This window comes from Gavia stellata, chromosome 5, assembly GCF_030936135.1.
Source record: "Gavia stellata isolate bGavSte3 chromosome 5, bGavSte3.hap2, whole genome shotgun sequence".
In the NCBI taxonomy this organism is placed as follows: Eukaryota; Metazoa; Chordata; class Aves; order Gaviiformes; family Gaviidae; genus Gavia; species Gavia stellata.
This window is the reverse complement of record NC_082598.1, coordinates 17,069,450-17,090,070: the sequence shown is the minus strand read 5'-3', so window position 1 is coordinate 17,090,070 and position 20,621 is coordinate 17,069,450. Positions and strand designations below refer to the sequence as shown.

General features: G+C 36.6%; 1 protein-coding gene across 1 annotated transcript in view; it reads right to left on the bottom strand.

Annotated features, from left to right (window-relative positions):
• The window catches only part of CC2D2A (coiled-coil and C2 domain containing 2A), a 63,801-nt gene that overhangs the window by 31,047 nt on the left and 12,133 nt on the right, over positions 1-20,621 (bottom strand). The window contains exons 6-17 of the mRNA XM_059817900.1: positions 20,212-20,388; positions 19,884-20,037; positions 18,341-18,477; positions 16,733-16,864; positions 14,598-14,807; positions 11,831-11,937; positions 8,832-8,972; positions 8,256-8,412; positions 5,902-6,131; positions 4,807-4,984; positions 3,427-3,583; positions 2,138-2,285 (exon numbers count right to left, since the gene is read on the bottom strand). Coding sequence (XP_059673883.1) covers positions 2,138-2,285; positions 3,427-3,583; positions 4,807-4,984; positions 5,902-6,131; positions 8,256-8,412; positions 8,832-8,972; positions 11,831-11,937; positions 14,598-14,807; positions 16,733-16,864; positions 18,341-18,477; positions 19,884-20,037; positions 20,212-20,388 — 1,928 coding nt within the window. The remainder of the gene's footprint in view (positions 1-2,137; positions 2,286-3,426; positions 3,584-4,806; positions 4,985-5,901; positions 6,132-8,255; positions 8,413-8,831; positions 8,973-11,830; positions 11,938-14,597; positions 14,808-16,732; positions 16,865-18,340; positions 18,478-19,883; positions 20,038-20,211; positions 20,389-20,621) is intronic.

Here is a 20,621-nt window from a genome sequence, read left to right as displayed (position 1 = left end):
TTTGGATGCCCCTCCTCACTTTCTTGTATTCACAGTAGGCAAGGAAGTATGGTAGGTAGTCTGAAGGCCATTTGTACACTGACTTGCTGGTCAGGCTTCTAGCATCTTCTCACAAAAGCCACCCCTGAAGCCCCACTGCTACCAAAACCTTGCCACATAAACCCAATATACCAGGACATGAATGTTACTAGCCAAGTACCACAGAAAGTGTATGTTGCCCCTTCTCTTGTTAGGGGTGCTAATTTGAGTCTTTGTTCTCTACTTATCTGAATATTTTCAAGAAAGCTTTAAGAACTTAAGGATCTTTCTTGTGCTTGGTTAGAATAAGCCAAACATCCAGCAGTTACTGGAGCAGCAGATAAAGCGGTAACATCAAGGTCTTTTCTTTAGGCATTGGTCTTGAACAAACGCACACTGAATCACAATTGTGCCGGAAAGCTAATGGGCAGCAAATACTAACTTCAGGCATGAAAATCCTGTCTCTGACTTTCACAACAGACAATGGAAAGTCACAGAGGGCTGTTCATCTCTAGAGGGTGATTCAAAGAAGAGTGTTTTACAGCTAACTCCCTTCTGAAATTCCCCATTTTCCCATTTACTAGGATGATTAGTCTCCCGAGTTTAAAGTTAGCCTTTGGGAATGCATTCTTATGTTTTAATCTCATGCTATTCTAGTCTCATTGAAGTCAGCAGGTTACTCATATGCTGATCAGCAAATTACTCTAATGGCTGCAGCTTGGGTCAAAAATAGTAATAGAGTGATTTGGATGCCAATGTCCAGCCTCTAAATAAATAAAAATCTGACAGAATTTAATCAGCTGGAAGAGGTACTTGATCAGTGTTAGTAAGTCTGGGAAAACTCTTAAGACTTTACAGTGAAGTTATCTGAGAACATTACAAAAGCAGACGTTACATATCATCTCCTTGACCTTACTGGAATTATATAAAAGCAACAAAATGGACAAATATTCTGCAATATCCAACTTGCAGCCACAGGGCAAATTAGATTGTTTTGAACGAAGTAGCCTACTCATTTCTGCAGGTCAACAGGTTTCTGATGGACAAAAAAAATAATGTAAAGGTGTTATCTTGGAATGATCTGACAGATGAGAAATTTTTCACCAATTAGTTCACTAACAGTGTCAAGCCCCCATACTAACTTATACTGCTTTCATAGCATAATTTTTATCATTAAGTACAGAAAAGGCATTTAAAGCATGTGTCCCAACAGCCTCCCCAGATGCACTTTGGGTAAGAAGGAGCTTCAGCTTCTGTTCTTAGCTAAATGATTACAGAAAAGTTCCTTGCCAATATATACATCTTCTATTAAAAAAAAAAATCACAGAACTGAATGAATCAGCTTGAGTTTAACTTCAATATTGTCTATAAATAATATACTAAAAGATAAAAATTTCTAACTAAAATGCCCCTGTACTCAGCGCTGGTGAGGCCGCACCTCGAATACTGTGTTCAGGTTTGGGCCCCTCACTACAAGAAAGACATTGAGTTGCTGGAGCGTGTCCAGAGAAGGGTGACGAAGCTGGTGAGGGGTCTGGAGCACAAGTCTTATGAGGAGCGGTTGACGGAACTGGGGTTGTTTAGTCTGGAGAAGAGGAGGCTGAGGGGAGACATCATCGCTCTCTACAATTACCTGAAAGGAGGTTGCACAGAGGTGGGTGTTGGCCTCTTCTCCCAAGTGATGAGTGACAGGACAAGAGGAAATGGCCTTAAGTTGCGCCAGGGGAGGTTTAGACTGGATATTAGGAAAAAGTTCTTTACTGAGAGAGTGGTGAAACACTGGAACAGGCTGCCCAGGGAAGTGGTGGAGTCACCATCCCTGGAGGTGTTCAAGGAACATGTGGACGAGGCATTGTGGGACATGGTTTAATGGGCATGGAGGTGTTAGTTGATGGCTGGACTTGATGATCTTGCAGGTCTTTTCCAACCTTAGTGATTCTGTGAAAATCTATTTACCAAAAATGTGTACCCTAAGATATCTGCAGGGGATTACAGCACAAAGTAAAATATCTAAACTTAAGGAAAAAGATTATGAAAATTCTTGATTACAAAGTCTATTTTTATAAAATACTAGTATAATCAGTTTCCCATGAATCACTGAAAATTCGTATCACATTACCTTGGAATGCTTGTGTTTTGCTGAGATATTGGAGGGATTAAGGGGATTCCTTTTTCTCCAACTGCCCAAGAGACACTATTGGATACTTTCCCAGAGGTCATTAAAGTCATTTTGTTGCTACCATCAGCTTCAAATGAAAAGGACACACCTATCAAGGGGGGAAAAAACCCAAAGCAGTATATTTATGCATTCAAACACTATGTCTAAACATTTTTAAAAATACTTCCTAAAAATAAGTAGTCAAATAACCTGTACCTTTACATAAATGGAGTAATGTGAAACGACTTGATTCTGCTGCATGCTGTGAGGAAGGACTCTGCTCTACAAAAGGAGTGAAAGATTCCATTCCACCTACAGAAAGTCTTTCCATTTGGCTTGGAAGGAAAGGCTATGCCTTGAAAGCTATGCCAAAGGCTGCGCTTTTTTTTTTTCCCTTCACAGGCACACACTATTTAATATTTCTGGTAGTTTTCAGATTCAGCATACTGTTATTAATGAAACAGAAATTCAGAGTCAAGAGAATTATGCATGACTGAAAAGTCAGTCCTAAAGCTTTGTGATACACAATTATATATACAGTCATCATGGTCAATGATATTTACACACACATTTGTTGTAATGATTTTTACCACATTTCTTTCCTCCACAGCTTTTTAGCTATTCTTCTGCTCTAGCTTGATCTGTATTTCATATATGGGAAATCTTTGCAAGTCAGTCATCTCATAATGCTGTTCAAACTTACGTAATAAACTTGAAAATTCTGTATGCTACTATGTATTAATCTTGTGTCCTCTTTTCCTCTCTCTCCCTGGTTTTATCTTTCTAAAGTCCCAGGGATAAAATGTGTTGCAGGATGTCAACAAAGCAAATAGGAAGACAAAAAAAAATTACTCTGCATATACACTTACACAGTCAGTTCTTCAGTGGTTTAAAACATTAAAATCACTGGAGCTATACTGATTAATACCATCTACTTGCTCTGCAGTGTCAGAGGCTTGATTACTTAAATACTAAAAAAACCCCAAACACCTTCCACAGCTAGTAGAGCTCCACTAATACTACAAGCCAAGTAATAAACACACATTCATTATATACAGCTTAAAATTAGTAAGACACAAAGATTCCACAGCAAACTTATAAAACAGTCATGATTCTTATTATTAAAGATTCAGTTACAGAAGCTCTAAATGCTCTTAACAGAATTTACTCTGAAACTTATGCCAGCCTGTTACTGCTACACGGTTTCAGCAAAATGGGAAACATTGAACTGAGAAAGACAGAGTCCCTACCACTCCCAACTCCTTCATGGTCCAATATCACACGCTGATTGCTGCTGAACTCTATTTCTTCCATAGGAGCACTGCCTGTCAGAATTGTAGTCTCAGGAACAGGTATGAACACTTCAGCCAACAAGGTGGTACTGCTCATACCCATTGTTTCATATAACTAGAAAAAAACCATGGTAACAGACATAGTAAAAAAATTACACATATATTCTTAAGAAGTTGAAAACATGTTGTAGGGTATTTAGACAAAAGGTTTTAGTATGACTTAAGCATGAAATAATTCACTTAAGGCAATTGTATTCATTTCTTTTCTAAAATATCCAATTAGCAGACATTTCAGCTACCAGCAGCTAACTTGGTCTGAATTCTTCTTAAAAGTATATCCTCCTCACCTTTCTAATGCACCTGAGAATAGTACAACAAACTCTAGGCTTTGAAGAGCATCATTGTACAATATTCAACTGATTGTGACAGTGACTGGCATCAGGTGAAGATGCCAGAGGGATTCTGCCTCACTAATTCTCCCTTACCACAAAACACAGGGTAAGGATCACAGTGCCCATTCTGGAAGTATTGCAGGCTGCTTCCCTCTTTCCTGGCCAGGCTCAGAGTGATGTGAGCGATTTCTCCATTCAGATGTTTTTAATCCAAGATGATGATATTCCTTTTCTCTTTCAATTTGGGCATTACATAAATGGAGCAGGCAAGGGGTATACACCCTCCCCTGAACGACCAGTGGTAAGTTACCTAACAGGAAAAGTTATTTTACAGGAGCGCTAGGATCCTGACCGTGTTCCTCCTAAAAATATATTGTATTGGCTCTGAAAGTTATTCATGTGACTCATTCATTAATTCATACTTGGAATGGGGGTGGTTTGACTTAACTGCACTGTTGATCAAGTCAAGTGCAATATGGACATTACTAGCAATGAATTTTTTTTCTTATCTCCCTCCAGCAAACATTATGATCATTTTACTGTGTGGACAATAACGTTTTAAGATGACCATTTTGGCAAGTTTATCTGCAACACAGATCAGTTTTTCTAAAACTAAGAATCTGCTCCACTAACACATTTAATCACAAGTCCCAATTATTTAATTTCCCCCATGCAGCCCATAGTCATGTTACATATAACATATACACATATATAAAAGGCATATTTTTTATATATATATGCACAAGCATAAAAAATGTAGCCGTGAAGTTGAAAGTTTGTGATTGGAGAAGAAAGGAAGGGCTACAAAACACTGATGATTTACAAAGGATCTTTCACAGGTTTTTCAGCCTTTACAACACTACCATAGAGCAAAATATAAGCATTACAGGAGTAATTACATTTCATATTATCTTTTTAAAAGTTACTATGATAAACCATTATCTACCTGTAGTTTCAAACTCTCTGGCCAATTGAATATTTGTAAATTGAAAATCTGTCCGAAGTGAACTCTGAAATCTGAACTTATTGGTCGGGTAACAGTCCTCGATACTTCTTTGGAGTTGAAAAGGACTTTTATAAATGCTGAGCGTTTCTTCACATCTTCTCGTCGCAAAACTTCTGCTCTGTAAATATGTCAAACAAGCTGTCATATAATCTTTAATAATATTTTTATTCTTTGGTTATTTTTAATGAGAATCTGATTCCTCAAGGGGAAAGAGAAGTCACCTAAATAAAGATGGTATTCTTCTGAAAGTGTCACTACACAGGAATGCCTTTAAAACTATTATTTAACAATTGATTTATTTTCTCATTAATATAAAATGATTTAAAAATGAACAGGTCAAATTTTAGATCCACTAAAGGCACCTCCATATAAAAGGAGTTATTTAGGGAAAGAAAATTCCCTTCTACTCCCTTCCTCCAAAGCATGAGAAATTATATCAAACTGAGTTAAGATTTTGAAGTTTTTAGTCATTGGGAGCAGAAGAGCCAAGCAATAATCCTTGATGAGGCTATTTGCTGAATAAGTACGAAACAAAGCATTTTTTAAATTACTAAAATCTGCTAGATGTATGTTAAATTGTGTGTGTAAATGTGGAAAGTAACACAAACAAGTAAATTTATTTCTTTTATCCACAGTGAAATCTCTGGGTTACTACACGATTTCTTTATTTTCCCTTTGTTGACTATAGCACAGGCCTGGTGTAAAGGACTAGCTAGTGAGAGTGGTACTGCCAGAAGTGACCTAGACTCTACACTGAAAACAACTTCTTTATATATACACCACTGTTCTATGCAGATGCTCAAGGAACATCAGAAGGTTCCAAGGGAATGTGTAGACATGCATTGTCCAAGCCCAGTATATATAAGGTTATATGCAACTTGAAAACAAATTAAGTTGCATCAGCTTCAGAAGCAGAAGTTTTATCACTAGGCTAAACAGAATGGTTAGCACATGCTTCTGAAGTTGTACAATCAATCAATAAATAACTGCAGAAAATCATAAACAAAGTAATTTGCAGGCCAACATTTATCTTACCGAGGACACAGCTCAGTTGGAGTTATGCTTGCTGACAGGACCAGTTCAGGAATTAGAGCAGGCTCTCCAGGTTTCCTTCTGCAGTTGACAGCTTTTTCTCTAACCTGCTGCTCTATTTCCAGCCTATTGGCCATTTCAGGTGGGATGGGTTTTACGAGTTCCTCACCAAGATCATAATCTTCTATTGATTCTTCTTCATGAATGTCTTTTTTCTTCTTTTTCTTCTTGGACTTCTGCATATAAAAATAATAATGTTCTTCCTAAACTTGTTTCAATCAGTAGATTTTTTTTCCTCTTGTTCTCTTGATTCACAAGTGTTATACAGTAATTTCTCATACATGTTTAATTTTAAAATCACCACACACAAAAATAAAATTTCTCTCATTCTATAGTACTACTTCAGATTCAGAATTCAGCAATGCATTCCATTCATATGCTTCAAAAAAATAATGTGCTTCAAACAAAACATTTATTTAACCTTTCCAACCAACTTACAAAATAAACAAGTTTCTTGAACATTCTGGCTAGCAGCTGACTTCTCATTTAGCCAGAGTTACCATGTGCATTCTATTAGGATTGAAGGAAGGTTACTCAACCAGTAGACACAGTTCTTAGAGATGTATTGTCCGCATAGACATTGACAAAGTGAATGCACATGTGCCACAAACTTTGGAGCACAAGCTTTTTAGCTTAGCAGTATCTTTAGCATGAGCAGAATGATCCCCTCCCTTCCTCTATGCCAAACAGAAGAATGCCTTTCAGCATCTCCTAAATGGCAGAACTCCAGTGATCATGTGCATGTTCAGCTATAAACAACTGCCAGCAAATCCCTCCTTCCGCAGACTTACAGATTACTTGGAAGTACAGCTTGCTTGGAAGCACCAGCCACTTCATAATTTAAGTCACCATAAGCAAAAGAGGAGGAGGTGAGGAAAGCAAACAGCTTCTCCTCACTAACTGAAGTATTTAGTCAAACAACTTGTTCACATGTTTTTATTAATAAATATCCTTTCTTTCTTGGTCTAATTTCATGTTACCCTTTTTGTTCTTTTATTTCCTTTTAAATTTATCTAGTCTCTTCTTCCTCTAGTGTCTTCCTTAGATTCATGTGATCTGTGCTAGTAAGACACCAACAGCAGTGACCAACCAACAAAGTACTTTAAGTAAAATAAAATGAAGTACTTCTGGGCATGAAAGGAAGGTCTGTGTACTACATTTCACTCTAAACAGAAAGAACCACAGTCATCTCAGTCTCAAGACAGTTTGTGAATAACACAATAAAAAGATGCTGAGAGCAGCTTTGGCTGGAACTACCCACCATGGTATTTGTGAAAGCATAACTCGCTACAGGTAGATGAACAGTTCCCATTAGGATCAATACTCAAGACCATCTGCCTTCACTTTAGGGTTTACAGTTATTCATCTTATCCTATGAGTGAATTGACATGATACTAATAAGTCATGTGCCCACTAATGTTCTGATAACAGGAATTTCCAATACTGGCAGATCAGCTTCCCCTCAAACATCTGACATGCCTTCCATAGATGCTGCTATGTGACAAAACTTTTCATAAAAGTATCAGCAGATGCACTAGATTCTTGAAAACTGTATTTGAAGCATTTCCTTAAACTTTATTTTGCTTTGGCATCCAAAAATCCACAGTGTTCAAACTGGGCAGTAATTATATTCAAGTATAACCACCATTACCCTGGGGTATCCAGTACATTGCCATGTAACTATGAAAGCAAGTTTGATTTTGCTGGCACTGCCAGAGGCTATTTCAAAGATCATCCTGTTGCAGTGTATTGTTCTAGCTCCTGTGTTTGTGAATATCCCCTTGAAGCACAACTGAGACCTTAACTACAGTACAGATTATAAGCAATAAAGCTTTTCAGAGGTAAAAGACTAGAATATTAACTAAATTTTTCAGTTTTGGGACATTCCTGAACATAAATCTACATGAGATGACATCAACTGCTTGTTCATTAGAAACACCCCATAATTATTTTGCTTCACCACTCAAACACACACAAAATTCATCCATGTTTTTTCCTTGCAAGAAGGACATGAATTTGATGGGAATGCTGCAAAACTATTAAAGAAAGAACTGCTGAAGTGCTGAAAATCAATAGCAGGAAGACAATGCTCCACAAAAACCTAGCACATTTTAACTTTTTAAATTAACAATTAATTTACTAACTAATTCTAAGTAGACAGAATGTATGTAAATACATTACAAAATGTATGCGTAACTATCCTGAAATAGATTTTTTTTTCTGTATTAGAAGGACAAATTTTGAACACATTTAGTAATAATTTTATTTTCTTCTGAAACTGAATGATTTAAACAAACCTGTGTTTTCTTCCAGGATTTCCACTCTTGTAGCTCAGTTTTATACTCCTCCATCTTCTTTTCATATTCTTCCATACATTCTTCTAGTAATTCATTTATCTCAGCCTGAATTTCTGCTTCATATGCTTTTTCATCTAATCTCCGATCAACCTCTTCCCTTCAAAACAATAGTTATCAACATGTTGCATAAATTAACATAAGGGCTGCAATTAAGTCTATAACACAGTAAGTCTACTTCTCCATGAATTAATTTCATTATATCAAAAGTGTGTTCTATTTATAAATACTAGCATAGATAGTTCAAGAGTTGATAGCAGATAGTTACCATCCACAATGAATATAATTACTTTTTCTTTACTCATTAGCCTTTAGAAATTCCTTTCTGTTACTTGTTATTTTAACCTTCCTTCCTCCCCAAACTCAAAAACAACAGTGGCAGGCTCAACCAGTGCCAGACACTACTCAAATTCTTACTTTTGCACCCTTCATATCAGAGTTGCGAGTTCCCAAATTGACTAATCTTATTAAAACTCCACTGCTGGCAAATGAAGTTCAAAAAGTGTTATCAAAACATACTTCCTCAAATAAAGTTTCATGGGTGTGTTAGTAAACTTCTGAAAGTCACGAAGGGATTTAATTTGTTTCCAAACTTTTATTATGGTCTTCAGCAACATTCTGTCTTTTTCTTGTTCAGCATCACGAAGTCTTCTGGTTTGCCTAGAAATATATATGCATATGCACAAAATCAATCAGAATTGTATAACTCAGTGGAACAACCGAGTGAAAACTTGCGATATCAAAAGACAAATGATGTGGGTTTCAATTTGATTGATGGCTGTAGTGCTTTAAATCCAAGGAGCATAAAACCCAGACTTGAAGATGGCAGGATTTAACTTCCTTCTGTAGTCTAGTATCTTGCATTTTGGACAATCTGACTTCAATTACAGTTCATTCTCTAGAGATCTCAAAGTTTTCTGAAATGTTTATTACAGCTGTACATTATTAAAAACATTTTAAAGTCAATTAATGTAAACAACCGCCCAGGAAACCTATGGTGCTGCTATGAAGTAATGGTTATTATAATTGTACATTACAAAATATGTTTTAAACTTAACATGCTTCTAGCTCCAGTAAAAAGGACTTGCAGAGATGAAGTAACATAGAAATGTATGAAGTAATGTAAGTCCTTTAACAGCCCTACAAGATTCTTAACACAAACAAAATTAACAGGGCTTTTTTTTTTGCCTCAGAATTGCTATTTCACATTTCCACCCTCTAATCTGTTTGTAAAAGAGCTATTCATTAGCACTTTTAATGACCAACACACACTTCTGATGTAAATGTCTCTGCAGCACAAGCACAGACTGTTTCCAGTACTATCTTCATAGCTAAACATGTCTAGTAAAAATAAAGAGATTAAAAAAAAAAGTGAACTAACACATTACTACTTGTAATATTCAGAGAATATAGAAGACAGGGAGGCTGAGTTAGAGCTGAGAGAAGAAATACATCACACATTATTTAAAAGCCTAAGCAAATTTAGTAAAAACAATAAACAAAGATGAAATACAGACTTTCCAGAAAGCAATATGAGTAACTTCTCCACTTCATTAGCTAGCAGTTTGAATATTACTTATCCATGCAGCTTAACAACCTTTTCTTCTTTGTCTACCAAATGAAGCTAGAAGACAAAGCATAAAGATATGAGGAACATACAGGTAAGTAATTACACTTATCTAATGTATTCAATTTGGAAGCAGGACCTTTCAGTAGAGAATCTCCTCTGCTAAAATACATCAGCCAGAAGAGCCTGAAACCTGCAATCCGCAGCATACATTGGCTTCATCCTCAGCAAATGAGGACAGTAGGGCTGAAATTGCTAATTTGCAGAAGTTTTCTGCATTCAGATGACATTTCTTCCTCAAACTGATGGAAAACTACAGCTCTGATTTTCAGACAGCAAAGAGTACACATCAGTTATGTTATTGGAGGGTGGAGGAAACAATTATTTTCTGTGCTCTCTGCACATCTGTAATTTCTCATGAGTCTACTACATTGACCATCAGGGAAATGCAATGTTAAAAGAGAGACAAGGCAGGTCAGATGTTTTTACCAACATATGTGGTCCAAGTTAGTATTAAACACCATGACAGTAAAAATTCCTGAGCCCATCTGAGCCTCATGTGTGTAACAGCTTCCAGCAAGAGCTGTAACCAGGAAGAATTACAGATACGAACAGCCCTAGAAAAATCCCAGCCAAGCTCATCTCACATTACTTACGCCAACACTGATCTCACTGATTTCAGCTGAGATTCTCCCGATTCATAATAATGTGACACCAAACTAAAGCACTCAAGACCTAGAAAAACACTTAAGAGAACCAGAAGAAATATTCTGTCTAATTAGACTTAACCATCAAGCAAGCCTCAGAGTTGGTGACAAAATCCAAGAATCTCCTTTCAACAGTGAACCTTCTCATTACTACTCTCATGCTTTCCCTAGTGAGAGCTCCTGTCTCTAAGGAACTGTATGGTAACTGCACACCTCCTGCTCCTAGTCCTCTAGCAGATATGTTAAGAAAATATTAATAAAAGCTACTCCTTTTTCAATGGAAGGAAGACTTTGTCCTTCAATATAAAATAGCACATTACAGACTTCTGTATGTCCTGCACAGAGACCAATGTATTACAAGACAGTGTACCTGAAGGATGAAAATCTGAAGAAGTAATTCCCAAACTAAGAGTAATGAGTGGATGTGTAAGTGTCAGCAGATGTAGATTTCAAGGCTGAAATTAGAATTGTTATTAAAAAAAAATAATCTATTTTTAAAAAATATTACGTTATCTTGTGACACATTACATCCTTGTAAATTTCTGTTTATATAAATTAATACATTACTGCCCACTTTCAGATTTTTATTAAGTATCTACTAGTTAAAAGGCTGTTCAGCACAGACCTCCAAAATAAGTTATTTTTATCATACTGCTTACACTTACAACTCACCACTGTCCATTTGCCAAAAATCACACTAACTTTCACTACCAAGCCAAAAACTGTAATATATTTTTACTACGCAGTTACTGTCCAAGAACAATAACTGTAATCTTGTAAAACAAAATTTATATATATTAACCCATTGGCAAAAACATGGCCAAAATACCTACGAATGGGAACTGAATCAAGAACACTTGCGTAATGAGGAAGAAACCGGAAAAAACTAGGGCTTTTGCCCGTTCAAAAAATTACATCACTTGCATTGTTGTGAGTTTCATGCAGCCAGCTGATGTCTATTGAAACCTTATTTTAATTAAATTTTAATTGTGCGAAACACACCAGTAAATAGTTACTAATTAATAAAGTTCATCAAATTAGACTATTTTTGAATCAAGATTTCACCCTAAGCTATATTTTCTTTACTCAACTTATCAGTAAGAACTCTTAAGCCCCCAAAATTCTTCTAGAGCTGTTTACAGCAGAATTTAAAAGTCTGACATGAATCATATTCTGCAACAGCATGGAAAGGAAAAAAAGGAATACAGTTTTAAAAAGCAATGATTTAATGATTCAATACCTACCTGATCTCAACTTTGTATTCAAGTATGCTCTGTTGTGCCACAGGACTAGGAATACCAGCACCACCACCGTCTATGCTACATTGCACAGCGTTCCTCAAAGCATGCAGCTTAAACAAACAAACAATTAAACACACGGTTTGACATCTGTGAGGCATACAGTGTAATGCACCTTGACATGAAAGAGCTAGTTACTACATAACAGAATTGTCTTGATTCTTTATTTACACGGTTTTGCCATGTCTGTAAGTGCTGATTCTTCAAGATGAAATTCTAATTAGGATCCCTGGACATATGAGGGAGATTTACTGACTTTGATCACTGTGACAGATCTAAACAAGGGGACAAGACTGATCTAGAGTTTATTCTGAAAGCTCATGAATCAAAGGGGTAGGAAAAAAAGAGCCTGCCAAAAAAAACCACCTTCTAGAAAAGGTGTTTTTGGGATTAGGAAGGGCCACTAAAGGTAACCCTAGAAAAATAAATGAGTGGATTGTGGATTTGATGAGTGCCTTACAGAAGCTGGGCACCTTGCAACAAAGCATTTAAGCATAATATATTGCATGTAACAACTGGAAGAAGAGAAGGTCTAAGGACGAGACAGAACTGGGAGCAATGGAACAGTTCAAATGCACTTCTGAAGCCATGCTGTTGAGACAAGAGGCCACCCCTCAACTAAGATTTGAAGATAGGCATCAAACGATTACATGGAAGATAGACACCTAGTTTAGGAGAATGCAAAAAATATACATGGCTGTGAAGACAAGAGAATGTGAAGGACTGGCTATAAGAAGAGAGAAAAATAAGAAACAGCAGTAAGATAGGAACTAAAATTTTCGTTATTATGTTGCTGTAGATCTCCTTAAGGATAATACTGAATGTGAAACCAGAATGGCTAATGGCACTGCAGGAGACGAAAGCAACTACATCCAAACCAGAAACAATGAAATTACAGATCAAGGAGCAAAAATTCTTTAAACAAATCTATCAAACTGGAGAGAGAATATAACTGGAGAGCAGGAAGCATACAGGTGAAAACATACATGGGCAACCACAATATGAAACTCACTGGTATAAAAAAAAAAAAAAGACATTGAAAGAAATTTTCAAAGAGAGAATAACTGAACACATGGAAAGCTGCTAGTATCATCTGGGGCACAAAGAGCATGTTTTATAAAAGGGGACAGAAAATGCAGTTTCTTTAGCCTGCCAAAATGAGGACTGAAAGGTGACATATTTTAAGATACAAAGAGCAAGCATCAGGAATGGATAAGGAGAAGTCCACAGGGACATGTTGGGGGGGGGAAGGGGAAAGGGAGGAAGAGTTGTTTAGGCTTAAGAACAATTTGGCTGCAACAGTCATTATTCAATGGCCAGATTGTTAGAGGGAACAGGTTTTAAAACTGCCTGTCAATAGCAGAATGGTGGCTAAAATACCCAATTGTTAAAATCTGTTTATGAAAAATATATTATGCAGTTGCCTACAATACGGCAAAGTATTGTGGAAACACTCAGGAAATCCCTTCCACACGTAGGATTCTGTAATGCAGGCACGGAGAACCCAAATGTCCTATTTCACTGTTTCATGGAAAACTAAAACCAATCCTTCAAAAGTAATGACAGACTAAAGTATCTCAAATAATTATTTTGAGACCCTGTATGAAATATTTGGCCAGCATTAGAACTACAACCTAATGCTTTATACCAAAATTCAGAAGTATCTGTACAGCACCTACTGACCCTCATTACAGTAATATAAAAGTGACCTTGCATACAGTGATTATTTTTCCCTTATAATAGCCCTTTAAGGTAGAGAATCATCATCACCTTTAATTTATGGATAGCTGAATTTATATGTACTTAATAATCAAACTATTTTACCAGACCAGCCCTACTACACAATATCACAATATTTACCTCACATTTCTCAAGAACTGTTATCCTTTCAGATTTCAAAATCCAAAGATTTTAGAATGCTCTAAAAATGTTCTTGTGTGCCCTGATGATATTAGAATTGTACTAACAATGACTAACATTCATGTACAAATTTACACCACAGAAGACCACTATGATTACTTCCAGTGTACAGGTGGAGGAGGAGTGATGGTATGCAGAGGGTAAGCAGCCCAGCCAAGGTCAGCTAGCAAGTCAGTAACTCAGCCAGGAACAGAAGAGTCTATGTTTGGCTAGGGTTTTGCCATGTTACAAGAATGACATAATAAATGTGACAACAGTATGCATTTAAAACACAGCATCTGTCATGGATACATACCTGAAAATGGGTCATCAACTTTTGTAGACTTTGGTGAAATTAAACTGCTTCCTTTTACTTTTAATTGACAACTGAAAATAAACTTCACTAACTTCCCTTCATCCTTCAATACTGTCTTTTGCTGTCTACCTATCAGAGTGTCTGCTGTGCACAATCCTGTAAAGTCTTATCTGTCATTCACTGGAAAACATTTTGGATACTCTAAGGAATACTACGTAAATGTTACTGTATTTTAACAATTATATTCTCTTTACCTCAGAACCTGCATAGAGTTCATTTTAAATAGAAATTCAAAGACATTAATAATCTTAAAAATGTAGTTCTGCACTGAACACACATCAACCTAGGTGAAACACTTAGGTTTTTACCTTCTGACAGAACACCATTCACTACATACAATTAGAATTTCATCACTCTACTCTGAAGAAACAAATCCAGCTTTTACCTTAAACTGTCACATCATTATCTCAAGAAGCTACGATGATGGAACAGAAATACCTTGTCTGTGAGAAGTTTGGTAAGATTCTTCTGTTTTCTTGCTAAATACTGATCATATAACTGAGCCAATTTAGCTGCTAATACATGCTCACGGCTAAAACAGGGGTGATGGGTGAATATCAGTCCAGAAATATCAATATCCAATTGAAATGGCCCCTGAAAATCTCCAGGTCCAACAAGATACTGATTGGCAGCTGTCATTTTTATTGCCTGAAAGAAAAAAAGAATAAAATGGATTTACAAGCCCTGACAAAACTATCTTGCAAAGAGATTCTGTGATAGAAAATGACCCATTTAGTACTGCTTACCATCTAACTACTGAGTCTTAAACTGTAAAGGCTTCTGCAGTAACCTCTTTGCTTTATTGACAATGGGTGGCATAAAACCACCATGGGTATTCTACACAACAGGATTTTGATAGCCCATATGAGGCTGAAATAAGAAGTAATCTGCCTGTACTGCAGGCTTCGCTGAGCAATGAAGACGATGACACTGAATTGGAAAAAGAAAAGCCTGCTAGTTCTCTTTTTACCTGTTTGTTTAGTATTGCTTTATTTCCTCTTAGAACTGAGCTCTAAGATAAACAGTCCAGCTCTCAGAGAGCAGCTTTCCTTGTAGACCCCTGGGATTGTGCAGAAGAGGACATACGTGATTTGCTTCCCCATTCTAATGCCAGGGAAATTCACATCAACAAAGCCCAATGAAAGCTTAGAGTCCACTTCAACACACTGCAACCGAATAGCAATCATGTCTTATATCCTCAGGTTACTGAAATCAGAAGAGAATTAGCAGTGCCTCCTGCCTGACCACTGCTGCTCCCCTCTTAGAATTCTTCAGAAGAGATTCATCAGAGTTATTCTGGTACCACAGCAGATGAAGTTGTTAGTTACGTAGTGTTCATTGCAGCTCCTTCATAAGAACTGGAAAAAGGGGGATTGCGAGGGGAATTCAGCTGCTGCATAGCGCTTTTACAGGACTGGTATAAATGGCACGAAACACACTTACGTCCACCTGATCCTTTCACATTCAGTTTTTCATCAAAATGTTTAATATGACATATTCTGTCATAAAAATGACAGCTTTGAATTCCTTATGCTTTAACTATTTTTCTCCCCATAAAGGACCCCTAAGCTTAATGTCTTACTTTCAACAGCAATTTGGGTATTTACATGTCACTATTCATGTAAACATAGTGTTCTTGAAACATAAGCTCTCTCAGCCTATCTTTACTAAGATCTAAGCAGCTACCACTTTTCCTGCTTGCAGAAACATCCTGCATAGATCTGTGGTACTGGATGCATCCCGAGAATTACGTATTTGTAACCAGAATCAATTAAAGGGAAGCATTCAAATCTGTACCAACAGCAGCAGACAGAAACACTTGTACCCCCCAAAAGAGTAATCTACTTTAGAGTCTAAAAAGTCAGTTTTTCCAAGAGGGTAATAGAGTGCTAACAAGCCGAACAATTAGAGCTTGCTTAAAGCCTGCTGAATGGTTTTAATTAAAACTTATTTTGCTTTGTACTGACTGCACACTGCAACTGCTGTTTGCCAGTGTAGGTATGCTGTGGTTGAGGGAAAACCAAAGAAACAAAAAAAGATGTGAACTGATGCAACATAACTCAAAATTAGTTGCTTTCTACATGAGTGAACTGCATGTAAAGACTTATTTTGGAAGAGTTCCATCACTGTAAAATAACCATCACACACATGCCCTTCAATTATTTCTTTCTTAAGCTGCAGAGAGCACTTCTGTCCTGATCACCAAGTCTGTCAACACTAATATAGGAACTAATATAGGAACTACCCTACTTTGGCGTGACATTATCTAAGGGTGCCTCACAGAGACCTTAGTGACTCACAGACTTGAAGCAGTTTGTCATGGACTGTGACTTTACTATTTTAACCAGTACTAGCAGCTAAATTCTTCATCCTTTTGTATGCATTATTTTTACAGAAAATACAGGTGGAATACTCTTGAAAATGTACAGCACATTTAAAGACCAGTTGTGGAACCCCAAAAAGCAGTCAGTACTCATGGTTCTTAGCACAAAACCCTTCAGCTCACCAGGGTTTCTGGTACAGAACAACTGGGATATTGGGTCTCAGGAACCACATATATGAAATATCCCTACCTTTCTATACACTGTTTCAAGTTCTGGTGCAATGCCTTCTTCCAATGAGAATATTGGAGGCCTAGTAGAAGACTGTTTAATTGGATTAGGCAATGCTAAGATTTTGCCGTCGTCACCAAACCACTCTTTCCCCTACAGATAAAAACATAATTTTAAATTGTTTCTTACTTTATATAGTAATAACTTGCAAAACTGTAATTCTTATGAAAAGCAATTACAGAAGAAAAGGTGACTATGAATTGTTCATGACTGAATTAACCAAAACTTTTATAAGACACCAAAGTGAAATCTTCAAATATACTACACGTAAGTTTTGAAATCAAGAGCTTGCTCAAACTTTAAATACACTGAATTTTTTCCTTCAACCTTCAGTGTTACAGATTTGAAAGAAAAAAAAAAAAACAACCCAACACTTACATCACTTAACATTTAGATGTTACGTTTTCTTAAATCACTAAAATTGAAAGAATTATGTTTTACACAAGACTACCATCCACATCTTCAAATTGGATTATAAAAATCATAAAGCAAAAGATTTAAAGAGCTAACTAGCAGCTCAGAGAGATCATTTATCAAAGCATCTCTCAACTCTTCTAGTCCACAACCTGAACTAATTAAACAGCATCTATGAAAGCAGGTGAGGTAAGTATCTTACACACCTCTGCTCTCATGATCTGGAATCAAGAATAGCTTAAAACAGCGCAGCTGCTGAAAGATGCTGGCCTGTCACTCCCACATCTGGTTTAAGCTGACCCTAGAACCAAACATTGATGTGGTAACACGGTGAAGCAAACCAGGAAACTAACTGGGTTGATGCTGGCCAGTTAAAAATTTTACATCCAAATATTCCCAATCTGATTCAAAAAAGTACCTCTGCTAGCCCACAAAGAATTCACAGAATCATAATAAAATTTAAAGGGCAACTACTGTATAGTAGCTTAAATTTATACTAGACTATACAGATGTTACTGTGTATAGGAATTTAATATAGCAGGATAAAATATATCCAAGCCACCTTCACAGGTGTTTCCATAAGCCATTCTTAAAAAACTAAAAGGATTCTAAAACCTCTCCAGATAATTTATACCGATACTTAATTATCCTTACAGTCTGATCAGCAAATTTCTGCAAGTCTGTTACTTCATATTATCTTCAATGGACACAGAAAACAGCCATTCCATATTCCTTCCTTTTGTTATGATCTTCTAATAAATAATAACAACAGTGCCCATCTCTTGCATAAGTCTTTATACATACCCCTAGCTCTCGCAGCATTTTATAAAAAAAAGTAAATTATAATTACCCCTATTGTAATGGCAACTAAACTCTGGCACAGACAAGTGAAGTGATTTGTTCCCCAACAGGCTACAAGCAGAGCCAGGAAAAGACACCAGTTTTGTAAGACCAAGTCTGGTGCTCTGACTATTGGGATACACTAAAATACACTCCTACGAAAAATCCACATTTCCTGACATCTGATACTGCTAAATATTTTAAAGGTAAAAGCCCCATATTACCATGACCATCTACCTACTTAACTGTAACAAAATAAAATTCTGATAAATAAAGGATTTTAAAAAGACAACTAAGAAGGTAGTGGTGACTTACTTGCTCCTGTCTGAGTATTCTGTTTTCTACAATATTTTGATTAGACTGTGATACAAAGGGCCTTTCTCCTGTGTAAAGACCCTCATCCTCAAGGTACCTAGGCTGCATGTTTCCAGGCATCTTCTCAGAAGTGGGCACTAATGAGAAATTAAATAGAAAAGCATGTAAAATATCTTATAACTCTGTTCTAGTTTATTAATTGTCTAAGAGCCTATGCCATTCTTAAAATGAATGGCACTGCATATTAAGCATGCCGTCAGAAATATTTTCCTAACTAGGAAAAAAGAAATAAATATATAACCAAAACAGGTTCTTTTCTTAATCAAGACAGATCCACAGTTTAAATCTATCATAGAACTGTCACAAGTTTTCCAAAACAGATAATTAAACATTTTCTCACCAAAACAATACTTCAAATAACTTAGTGGAGTTTAGTTTTAACAGTTGCTTGCACAACAGTGTAAAAACCCTTTAGCAGCAACAACTGAGTAGACAAACATTTCTAAACCTTTCCCATATAAAGTGAAACTTTAACTAAGATTAATCTGAACTACTATTACTGGTTTGCTTAAGCTACTCTTGTACAAAATATAGAACATGCACATAAAGTCATGTTAGCCCAATAACAGCAGGTGAAATTCTTTAAAGCCTGCCTGCAGGACTATGTCACTGGTGTGTATAGGCTCAGTATTTTTCAAGGAGCAATCTCAAAATGGGGAGAGATTATACTGTATACTATACAATAAAAGTTATCCCCTAAATCAGAATACAGTGGACCGCACTGGAAGCAGTCAGAACTAAGCTACAAGACACAAAAAAACAGAGGCACCCAACGTCAAATATGGCATGGCATTGCAAGCTGTGCTGATACCATTCTGGTACAGACCACTGAGAGACTCATTTCTGTTTCTTCCACTTCAAATATTAAATAGCAAGTGCTATTACAAAGCAATTTTTTTGGACTTTGCAGTTCTATGGGAATAAGGCGAAAAGGTCAGAGACATGATCAATGTTGACTAACTATTTCCAATTCACAAAATCAGGTTTTGGGAAAAGGGCCCCTTGAATTAAAAAAATCCTTACGTTACTTACATGACTTTTGACAAAGCTGCCACATGGAAAAAACTGGAGATGTGGCCAAGTGAAAAAATAGTATAAGTTATAATGTACAGTGCATGGGCCACTCTTAGTACCTAAATGTGTGCACCCAGTAACCTGTTGCGTATGTTAAATAATGTAATAGCTAAACCTCAGTGAAAGAGGGTTTACTATAGACAGCACTAAGGTAATTACACCAGAGCAACTGGTGTGCCCTAAGTTCACTTGCTAGCATACCAGCTGGTGACCTGCTGAGGTGGGCATGTTCCTAGTTAATCCATTTTGTCACACCTTTTCAGACTTGACTGGATGATCACTGTCAGAGAACCGCAATGAAATACCTCTCTACTGCTAGAGACAGTCTGATACAAGACTTTTCAGCAGATCAAAGTGTGCCATGCTATGCAAAATCCAGGAACAAAATGGATAAGCATGATCTTCATACCTGCTTGCATGCTGGGAGTGAAGAGAAATTCTTTTTCCTTTTTCAGTTGCTCAGAATAGCTTTCACAATCAGCAGGTTTCTTTACTAGAAAATCTTCTGCTGTCTGCCCTATAACGAATAAATCATCATCTTTAACTAGGCGTACATCTTCATCCTATAGTTTAAGTGCAAACGTCTCTGTTAGTTCATTATTTCTTAAAATGGAGATCTTCAGAAAGTATGCTTTCAGAATTTTTAAAGAAACAAAAGCTGTTCTTTTGTATCAGATGATTACAATTAATTCAAGAAGTCTGAATAAAAATGTGAACATTTATTCTATAGCTCACACCATTTCATCCTCCTCTTGTTCATCCTCATGGGTTTCTACGCATTCTTCTTCTGCCTCCTCTTCTTCATTTAATTCATTCCTTTTCCTGGCTCCAGCCTTTATACTCTCTGGTTCAGGATCAAAATTGAAGGTAAAGAAATTATATGCTTCTTCAGCAGAAGGAAAATCATTCTGGAACTAAGAAAAGAAGACAAAGATACTTTAACATGACATTTGTAAGAAATTTAGGGCAAATGAAGGTACCTTTCTATTAATAATAGCAATAACAGCATGTATAAACACTTGTCACAGGTTAATAGTTATTTTATCTCAAAGCGAACTCACCCAAATGCTGAAGCTGACTGAAATTTTTAAATCATGCATGAAACTTTCTCTATTGCTATACCATTACTTCATTAAACATTTCTTGC